The 9,986-nt window shown below is 58.2% G+C and overlaps 2 protein-coding genes across 5 annotated transcripts; both read left to right on the forward strand.

Annotated features, from left to right (window-relative positions):
* The first annotated feature begins 183 nt into the window (after positions 1-183).
* GHDC (GH3 domain containing) lies at positions 184-4,727 on the forward strand. Of its 3 annotated transcripts, XM_025440195.3 has the most exons (10): positions 184-312; positions 506-590; positions 787-1,076; positions 1,558-1,679; positions 1,826-2,312; positions 2,699-2,891; positions 2,980-3,051; positions 3,129-3,262; positions 3,634-3,719; positions 3,997-4,727. In XM_025440195.3, the coding sequence occupies exons 3-10, from the start codon at positions 800-802 to the stop codon at positions 4,213-4,215; spliced, it is 1,590 nt and encodes a 529-aa protein (XP_025295980.1). In that variant the 5' UTR covers positions 184-312; positions 506-590; positions 787-799; the 3' UTR covers positions 4,216-4,727. The 3 variants fall into 3 exon arrangements, with proteins under 3 accessions (XP_025295980.1, XP_025295979.1, XP_025295978.1); XM_025440194.3 differs by having other exon boundaries at positions 199-590; positions 3,948-4,087; XM_025440193.3 differs by having other exon boundaries at positions 201-590.
* A 131-nt stretch (positions 4,728-4,858) lies between these two features.
* Positions 4,859-7,795, forward strand: HCRT (hypocretin neuropeptide precursor). 2 transcript variants are annotated; one of them, XM_025440196.3, is made up of 3 exons: positions 4,859-5,967; positions 6,344-6,522; positions 7,326-7,795. In XM_025440196.3, exons 2-3 carry the CDS (start codon positions 6,502-6,504, stop codon positions 7,695-7,697), a joined length of 393 nt encoding a protein of 130 aa, XP_025295981.3. In that variant the 5' UTR covers positions 4,859-5,967; positions 6,344-6,501; the 3' UTR covers positions 7,698-7,795. The 2 variants fall into 2 exon arrangements, with proteins under 2 accessions (XP_025295981.3, XP_048970655.1); XM_049114698.1 differs by lacking the exon at positions 4,859-5,967 and having other exon boundaries at positions 6,012-6,522.
* The last annotated feature ends 2,191 nt before the right edge of the window (positions 7,796-9,986 follow it).

A 9,986-nucleotide genomic window follows, 5' to 3' on the forward strand; every position in this document is an offset into this window, starting at 1 on the left:
CGTGGAGCTCTTTTTCCTTTTCCACACTCGGCCTTCTCCTCCTTCACCTGCAGAGTTTGAAGGCCACACTGCTTTGGCGGGAGTCCTCCTCCCGCAGGCGGGCCGGGGCGGCTCCGCGCACGTGCGGCCTCAGGCGACTGTCCCTTTAAGAGCCCCTCCCCCGGCCAGCTCCGCCCTCAGCCCGCGGCCGGATTTCCCCGTCGGGGCCCCACCCTTTAAAGCCCTGGCTCCATCTTTCTGGCTGGCTGTGAGCGCAAACCGGAGGGCCCGGGGCCCTGGGAGCTGGGAGTGGGCACAAGAGGGCTGTGACAGGTGCATATGGGCCATGGAACCACCGCCCGGGCCGCAGGAGGGACCCGGAGCCGGGACAGGGTGGATCCTGGGATGAAGCAGAGCCCCTCGGGTGGGCAGGACTTGTCATTGGTTGAGCAGCTGCTGGCTGCCAGGCACCGCGTCAAACCATTTCTGTATCTTCTGCGGAGCTATTATTATTCCCATTTTACAGACAGGGCAGCGGAGCCCAGAGCAGCAGGCTGCCTTGCCCAGGGCCCTGCAGCTAACCAAGTGGCAGAGCCAGGGTCCGAACTCAGGTCAGTGTGACTCCGAAGCCTTGATGTCCCCTCCTCTGCATCACCTGCCTGATGGGTCCTGACTTCTTCTCAGCCTTCCTTTTTCTTTGGTTTCTTGTGTGGTAGAGTGCGGTGAAGGTTGGGTTGGGTTATGGGGAGAAAGGGGTTACCCTCTCCTCCCCCCAGTACCAGAGTTTGGGTCCCTTCCTCCTCCCAGGAGCTGCTTGGAGATGCTGCTGCTACTGCTGCTGCTCCTCCTCCTCCTCCTCCTGGGGCTGCTGCTACCACTGGCCTCGCTCCGGCAGCGGCAGCTCCAGGGTGCCAGGCCGTCCTGGCTTGCCGGCCTCCAGCACCGTGTGGCAGGAGCGGCCCTGCACTGGGCAGCCGCCTGGCAGCAGCGCAGACTGGAGCAGAGCACCCTGCATGTGGGCCAGAGCCAGCAGCACGCCCTGAGGTGGTGTCTGCAGGGAGCCCAGAGGCCCCCCTGTCCCCTCACGGGGGCCACAGGTGTGTTTCCAAAGGTCTAAGGAGGTGGCCCAAACAGAAGTGCCACCAGACAGTCAGATTCTGGAACCTGAGGACTTCCCTTCTCCCCTTCTACTGCCAGCACAGAGGGGCCTGATCCAAACACCCTACCCAGGCTCAGGATTATTCAAAATGAATTCTCCATTCCTGTGCCCCAGTAGCCTTGTCCCGGGCCTCTGCTGGGCTCCTTCCTCAAGGGTCTTTTTTTTTCTTTAAGATTTTATGTATTTATTCATGAGAGATACACAGAGAAAAGCAGAGACATAGGCAGAGGGAGACATAGGCAGAGGCTTCCCGGGGAGCCTGATGTGGGACTTGATCCCAGAACCCCAGAATCATGACCTGAGCCAAAGGCAGGCGCTCAACCATTGAGCCACCCAGGTGCCCCAGGTCTTATCATTCTTACCTGAAACTCAGGAAACTGTGGCTTCAGGAGGAGTTTATGATGTCTTTGGGGCTACAGATACAAGCGCCTTCCGGAACCGTCTCCCTCTGACCAAGGCCAGCCAGGCCCAGGAGGAAGAAAGTCGGGGTCAGGAGCTGCCCCCTACCTCAACCCAGTACTACGGGGAGGTCTCCCTGCAGGTAAACTGAGAAGGCTGGAGCATAGCTGCACCAGAGGCCCCATCAGGCCAAACCTTCCCCCATCAGGGTAGACAAAGAACCCCTAACCTGGGGACTTGGGGACTGGCTCGGGCCCAGGGCCAACACCCTTTCTTGTCTCCTTCCAGGCCACCTTGCTGGGTCTGGCAGCCCTAAACAAGGCCTACCCAGAAGTGCTGGCTCCAGGGGGCACTGCCCGGGTGACCCCTACATCCCCCTGGCCTCACCCTCTCCCTTGGCCTTGGCATGCCCTGGGCCAGGTTAGCACCCCTGGAGCCAAGCACCCCGGGACCCTGCTGCAAGAGGCACTGAGGTCCCCAGGGCTGCGGGCCCTGGAAGCTGGGACGGCAGTTGAACTCCTGGACGTCTTTTTGGGCCTGGAGGCCGATGGTGAAGAGCTGGCTGAGGCAGTGGCTGCCGGGAACCCAGGGCGGGCGGCTGAGCTGCGGGAGGCCCTAGAGCAGGGGCCCCGAGGACTGGCCCTCCGGCTCTGGCCAAAGCTACAGGTGGTGGTGACGCTGGATGCAGGAGGCCAGGCCGAGGCTGTGGCTGCCCTGGGGGCCTTGTGGTGTCAAGGGCTGGCCTTCTTCTCACCTGCTTATGCCACCACTGGAGGTGAGCAGGACTCAGGGCTAGTGAGTTGGGGGCATGGGGCAGACGCCACACAGCGAGCTGCCAAGTAGTGAGCCCTACCTAATCACTTCATTTAATCCCCCCAACACCAGCAGCTCCATTTTACACATGCACAGACTGAGGCTCGTAGAGGTTAAGAGACTTGCACACATTCACGCAGCAACAGCATTTACCCCCAGGTCTGCTCCCCCCGGAACCACTGCCTCTTCCCAACCAGGGCCCTTGAGGCAGCACCCTGAGCCTGCGGGAGCCAGGAAGGAGAGGTGGAAGGGCAGCCATGGGATCAGTTGCTCAGAGACTTGGGGCCTGGGGTCCCTAGCAAAAAAGCAATGGCACCACCAGCTAAAGGGCTGCTTGCTCCCCCCCAGCGGTGGTGGGCCTGAGCCTGTGGCCAGAGCAACCTCGAGGGCTCTACCTTCTGCCCCCTGGAGCTCCTTTTATTGAGCTGCTCCCAGTTACGGAAGGAACCCAGGAAGAGGCTGCCTCTACTGTCCTGCTGGCCGAAGCCCAGAAGGGTGAGGAGTACGAGCTGGTGCTGACCAACCACACCAGCCTCACCAGGTGATCACCTGGCTTACCTCTAGGGCCACCTCAGGCCCTCCGGGACCCTACCAAGGGCCTAAGCTCACCAGCACTCCTGCCCTGTCAGGTGCCGCCTGGGTGATGTGGTACAGGTGGTGGGTGCCCACAATCAGTGTCCAGTCGTCAGGTTCGTCCGCAGGTAGGTGACTCCCTGGGGGAGCTGAGGGGCTGTCCTAGGGCCCCAGGTTCCTCTGCCTCCCCCTTCCTCCTCCCTAGGCTGGGCCAGGGCCTGAATGTGCGAGGAGAAGACATTCAAGAGGATACATTCTCAGAGGCCCTGGGCAGGGCGGTAGGGCAGTGGCCAGGGGCCAAACTGTTAGACCACAGCTGTGTGGAGAGCAGCATTCTGGGTAAGCTTCTCCATCAGCTCCTGCTCCCCATTCCTGAGTTGGTTGCCCACCCCACCCCCCGCCCATACCAAATCCATCCTGAAGGAAGAACTCTACGAAAGAGGTAAGACCCAGCCTCCTTTGCTGCTCCTAGTAAAGCCCTTCCCCACATCTAACTCCCATCCCTCCTGCTGCAGCCCCACCCCTTCCCTTTCCTGGCCTGTTTCATACTTACAATTAGGCTTTGGGTTCCTCTCCATTTACCACCTCCCCCCCCTTTGCCAAGAAATTCCTTTCCTCCCATGAACCTCAGGGTGAGGGAGAACAGGTAGGGGCACAGGACTCGGTGTTGGAAACCAAGAGCATGTGTGTGCATGGGGGTTTGTCTCCAGATTCCTCCGAAGGCTCTGCTCCCCACTATGAGGTGTTTGTGGCGCTAAGGGGGCTCAGGAACCTGTCAGAAGAAAATCGAGACAAGGTAAACAAGACAGGGATGGGATGTGACTGCCTGTCCTCTTCACTCTGCACGCCCCCTCCTGTCCCCGTGCCATGGGCCCAGTGCTGCGATGGGGGGGAGAGTAGGGGGAGGAGAACCTCCCTGGGGCTCTGGGAAGGGAGAGAGGTCCACAGACACAGGAGACACAGGTGAACATATGAAACGCCTCCCACACGTCTCCTGGCATCCTCAGGCGCCCACCATCCACAGGTCACACAGCCACACACCAGCCTCCTCACTCCGGCCATTCTGTTTCCAGCTTGACCACTGCCTTCAGGAAGTCTCTCCTCGCTACAAGTCCCTGCGGTTCCGGGGCAGCGTGGGCCCTGCCAGAGTTCACCTGCTGGGGCAGGGGGCCTTCAGAGAACTCCGGGCCACCCTTGCAGCCTGCCCCTCGTCCCCCTTCCCTCCCGAGATGCCCCGGGTCCTCAGGCAGAGGCATCTAGCCCAGTGTCTGCAGAGGAGGGTGGTGTCCTGAGCTGAGGCCTACCTGCTGCCCCATCCCCCTCAAAGGCCACCTGGCTCTTTCCTCTGTGGCCTTTCTGGATGGGAACCCTTGGCCAGGGTCGTGGACTCTGTCACCTGACAGTGGCCCATCAGAGCTGCCAGGCCTTAGGGAGGCTTGGCCTAGTCAGCTGCTGCCTGCAGAGCCCTGCTTGGAGCCCCAGGCCCCCTCTGGAGGACACTGCTGGAGTTTCCCGCCACGCTGATGCTCCCGCGTCTCCAGCCAGTGCACTGTGCAAGCTCCAACTGTTGGCAGTTACTGCTCCCAGGAGCCACCCTCGGCCTATAAGAAACAGGACTTAGAGAAAAAGACCTTGGCGTCATTGTCCCTCAGGGCGACAGCTCTGAAGTGTATTCTGTGCCAGTTGTCCACAGTGATAACCTTCTCAATAACACAGTTCTTACTGGTTTTCCTGCCATCCCTCCTATCCCCACCCCCTTCTGTGGTTTCTAGGATTACCTCCCAAATAAACCTCTTGCACCAGATTCTTGACTCCGGATCTGCTTAGGGAGGAACTGTAAGAGGCCTGTTTGCTCTGCTCCTGCTGGCGGCTGGTTCCCCCCACCTTCAGCTCTGGACACCAGGGCTTTCCCCCCACTCTCCACTCCAGGTCACCCCCAGTGTGTGTGCACCTTCTTTCTATCCCAAGCTGGTCCTAAATGTGGAGGGATTGCTCCCCAACTTCCCTTGCCCTGGCTTAGCACAGGTCCCTGTCTGGCCCAACACCCACAAACCACTTTCCTGTGTAGGAACTGTACTACACATCATGAAGTATCACAACAGGAAGCAATCTCAGAGACCATCTGAGTTAACTATCCATCTTACCAGTGGGGAAACTGAGGCTTCATGAGGTTGTCAGCCTCACCCAAGGCCTTGAAGCTCCTCCTGAGTAACATGGCACCAGTTCCCCTTCAGTTGCTAAGTCTCCAATCCTGCCTCTGAATTACTTCTGAATTCCATGGCCACATCCAGGCCACCCAGCCCCCCATCAGCCCCAGGACTCCTTCCTGCTAGAACCCTCCCCTGGCTCCCCAGTGCCCACAGGACTGAGGCCAATCAGCTTAGCCTGTAAGACCCTTTGACCCACCCTGGTCCTCACTTCCTTGTCCAGCCACCTCTCCCCTATGAGGGGAGCCACAACTATGATGCCCACACCCTACTATCCCACATGAACTAAGCACTGTCACCTCCAGGTCTTTGCTCAAGTTGTGCCTTCTGTGGAATGCACCCCTCCCCCAGCCTTACCTGATAGAAATCCACCTTGCATGCAAGGCCTTTCTGGGGTCCTTTCTCCTACTGAGCTATCATCATGCTGGGCTGTCTTCTCACCTGGATTCTGGAGTCTGGGAAAACCGGAAGATCCAGTGCACACTGTGCCCCCAGCACCCATTGCAGGGCCTGGCAGAGAGCAGGTGCTCCACAGACGTGCCCTGTATAAAAGAGACTCTGGCTTGGAGATGGCACGGTCCTTCCCCCAAAGGGGCTCACTCTTTGCTGATGGTGGGATGGGACTCCATCCCCCCTCTCCAGGCAGCCTGACTAGGAAGGAAACTGCACAGGTTGGAGGACCTGCTTTCCTCTCCCTGCCCACGTTCAATTTCCAGGATTTTCCACCGTGGAGGTTGGTGGGAGGGGCAGAGAGAAGGAGAGAACTGGGGAAAGGGAGAGGCAACTAAGAAGCCTGTTCCAAGAAGGAAGAAGGCCAAGGAACCCGACAGACCCCAGGTATGGCAACAGAGGCAGAGGGCACAGACCTGCTGCCTGGCTGCCCTCCCCCCACCACACACCCCATGTGAAGTGTGGGGCTCATAGCTGCCTTCTCTTCTGCCCTAATTAGCAGCTGCCCCCCCCACCATTGTCCCAGGCCAGCGCCCCAGCCAAGGCCTCCTTTGTGCTCCCAGATTCCTGGGTGCAAGGTGGCCTCATTAGTGCCGGGAGACCGCCCCATCTCCAGGGAGCAGGCAGACAGACAAGGGGGGTACCAGGGGCACAGTGATGGCACTCCCGCTTCTGAGAGCCTTGGCGGCCATTCTTTGGGCCCAACCTGGAGACGGTCCCCCTGCAGGAGGCTAATCTTAGATTTGCCTTTGTCTGGCCCCAGAGAGGACGCAAGTACCCGCCTGTCCCCCACCACCTCAGAGCACTATAAACCCCAGGCCCTTGATCGGGGGTCACAGTCAACGGCCTCAAAGTTCCTGGCTATTCCGACCACTGCAGACAACACCCTTCCTGGCTACCCCACTCTGAGCTCCAGACGCCATGAACCCTCCCTCTACAAAGGTAAAGCCCCAGGGATAGAAGGGGTGACTCATCCTACCAGCCAGGCAATGGAAATGCTTGCTCAAGGGGCTGGAAAGAAAGCTGAGGTGTCTCTGCCCTTGGTCTTTTCCCATGTGGGATCCGAGGCAGGAGACTGATGGGGTGAAGCCTCCGCGGAGAGCCTGGGGTAGCACTAGATCCATGGCCTTCTCCTGAGAGCTCATGCATCAGGCGCGGTGCTTGCACCTGGTCTTTTGTGTCTTCCTCCTGCGGCCTGCGCTATAGGGATTAATACCCCTTTACAAGGGAGGAAGTTGTGGCCCCTAAGAGGTTTGGAAACAGGCCCGAAGCCACAGAGTGCAGTTTCCCTGGCAAGGGAGCAGGCAAACAAGACAATTTGGAACCTGCTAGCCCTTGACGTGCACGTGTTTGTCCGAGGAGAGTCTATACAGGGCCTCTGTTTCCCTGAGTGAACAAACTTCTGGTGCAAACACGCACCCGGTTTTCAGGCGCTTTAATGGGGGCACAAGGGACTAAGGGTCCCCAGAAAAGAGGGATTCACTGCCCAGGGGATCTCAAAACGCCTCCTGGAGGAGATGCTGTGCTGGGGCTTGAGAGATGAGCAGGTAAAGGAGCCAGAGAGGAGGCCTCCAGCAGAGGCAGCAGCGCGCAGAGGCAGCAGCGCGCAGAGGGCGGGGACCTAGCGGACTGAGAGGTGGGAGCGCAGGCGGCGGGGGCGGAGCCAGGTGGGCGGGGCCCGGGCCGGGGGTCTGCAGCCTGGCGCGGCCGGAGGACCCCTAGCGTCTGGCCCGGTGTCTCCCTAGGTCCCCTGGGCCGCCGTGACTCTGCTGCTGCTCCTCTTGTTGCCGCCCGCGCTGCTGTCGCCCGGGGCGGCCGCGCAGCCCTTGCCCGACTGCTGCCGCCAGAAGACGTGCTCCTGCCGCCTCTACGAGCTGCTGCACGGCGCGGGCAACCACGCGGCCGGCATCCTCACGCTGGGCAAGCGGCGGCCCGGACCCCCGGGCCTCCAGGGCCGGCTGCAGCGCCTCCTGCAGGCCAGCGGCAACCATGCGGCCGGCATCCTGACCATGGGCCGCCGCGCAGGCGCAGAGCCAGCGCCGCGCCCCTGTCCCGGGCGCAGATGTCCCGTGGTGGCCGTCCCCTCTGCAGCGCCTGGAGGGCGGTCGGGAGTCTGAGCTGACGCTCGCGCCGCGTCCTGGCCCTGCCCTCTCCTCGCTGCCCGCCGGATGTCAGCCCCCGACAAAAGGTCAATAAAGACGAGTCTCTTGGTGTGGCTGGTCTCTGTTCTGCGTGGTCGCATTCCGTCCTGCAGGGGGCGGGAGAGTCGAACTATAAAGAGCTCGCGGCCTGAAAGCCTGGCTCTGGGGCACCTCCGCCCTGGCGTCTTCCAACTGGAAACACAGAGCAAGGAACTGTGTGAGGCCCCGTGGTACGGAGACAACCGCACAGGCGCATGGTCGGAGGGAAGAATGGGGGACAGACGTATCTCGCAATGCTCTAGTAACCATTCTGTATCTCGGCCTTTACAGACAGACAGGGAAGGGAAGGGAGGGAGAGCCAGGAAGGTTGCACCGAGGAGCGGAGTCTGGCTGGGAAGGAATAGGAGCTGAGCTTGCTGAAAAGGCCAAGAATATAAGGTTCAACAGGAGCTGCACGGTGGTTGACGTTTGTGGGGAGCGGTGAGGCGCTGGAAGGGAAGGAGACAGGATCCTGCAGCCTAGATTGTGAAAGCCCTCACAAATCATCAGGCTTTACCTTTCATTCTGTAGGTACGTGGAGTCAGGAGAAATTCTTAACCAGAGACGGGACAAGGTTTTCCTGCGTCTTTAGCCAAATGCACCCCTTACCCCCAAATATACGTTGGAGTCCTAATTCCCAGTACTTGGTACAGTGATCTTATGTAGAAATAGGGTCATTGTAGATGTAATTGAGATGAAGTCATTCTGGAGGAGAGTGGACCTCTAATCTGGTATGAGGGGTGTCTTTACAAAAAGGGGGAATTTGAATGCTCAGAAACGTACACAGGGAGAAACCACGTGAACATGAAGACAGAGGTGGGGTGATGCAACTATAAACCAAGGAACACCAAAGATTGCAACATACAGAAGCTAGAAGAGAGACATGGAACAAATTCTCCTTCACAGGGATCCCTGGGTGGCTCCGCCGTTTAGTGCCTGCCTTCTGCCCAGGGCGTGATCATGGAGTCCCTGGATGGAGTCCCACATCAGGCTCCCTGCATGGAGCCTGCTTCTCCCTCTGCCTGTGTCTCTGCCTCTCTCTCCCTCTCTCTCTCATGAATAAATAAATAAAATCTTAAAAAAAAGAAAAAAAGATTCTCCTTCATAGCCTTCAGAAGGAACCATTCCTACCTTCTCTTGATCTTGGACTTCTAGCCCCCAGAACTGAGACAATAAATTTCTGTTGTTTAAACCAGTTCGTGGTCCTTTGTTATACTAGCCCTAGGAAACTCATATAACACCCAAAAGTAGAGACCTAGAAGGATGTGGCACTTTTAAGCAATCTAACAGCCCAGATAACGCCCAGTTCAGACTCTGGGGGTGAAGGTGAGGAGCTATTGGCCTGAGATGAGCACCAGCCTCTCTTCCCATTCTCACGGCTTTGTTCTGGGAAGCTGCCACGCTAAGCCCCACATTCAGCTGCTCCTGTAATTTTCTGTGTTTGTAGTGAAAAAGTCCCATGTCTGGTTTCACCTCCGTCCTTCTTGTTGCTGCCCTGGTTTCCTCCTTGGGAGATAGAGATCAAAGACCACCAGTAAATACATCTTTGAGATTTGCAAACTGACTCTGCCCACCTTGAAGTTTTCTGGGCAGCTCGGATGGCTCAGCGGTTGAGCACCGCCTTTGGCCCAGGGCGTGAACCTGGAGACTCGGGATCGAGTCCTGCGTCAGGCTCCCTGCATGGAGCCTGCTTCTCCCTCTGCCTGTGTCTCTGCCTCTCTCTCTCTGTGTCTCTCATGAATAAATAGATAAAATCTTAAAAAAATAAAAAAAGGAATTATCTTTCTTGTCCCAGCCTCTCTTCCCACTTGAATGGCAGCAGAGAAAAATAGGGTTCAATCAAGACTGTAGGAAGAGAGAGACAATTGCTCTCCAACACACTTAGGGTGTCCCCCAAACATGCATGATGCTATTAGGTTCTCACCACCCCATGAGTTGAAAATTATTAGCTCCATTTTACAGATAAGGAAAAAGAGGCTTGAAGAGGCTAAGTCACACATTCAGTGAGTAGCAGCAGAGTCGGGATTCTACCCCATGGACTCCAGAGCTCTTTTCATCCATCTGGCTGCACTCAGAGGCCGACCTCGCCTCTAGGAGAACTACTCAAAGCGAGGCACGAGTGAGGGTTAAGCCATTCTAGAAATTGAAATCCAGCCTTCCTATTGATCCTCCACCGGCAAAACTAGTCTCTTTAACCGATGCTGTCACACGCTCCAGCGCAGGACA

Source organism: Canis lupus, chromosome 9, assembly GCF_003254725.2.
Source record: "Canis lupus dingo isolate Sandy chromosome 9, ASM325472v2, whole genome shotgun sequence".
Lineage (NCBI taxonomy): Eukaryota > Metazoa > Chordata > Mammalia > Carnivora > Canidae > Canis > Canis lupus.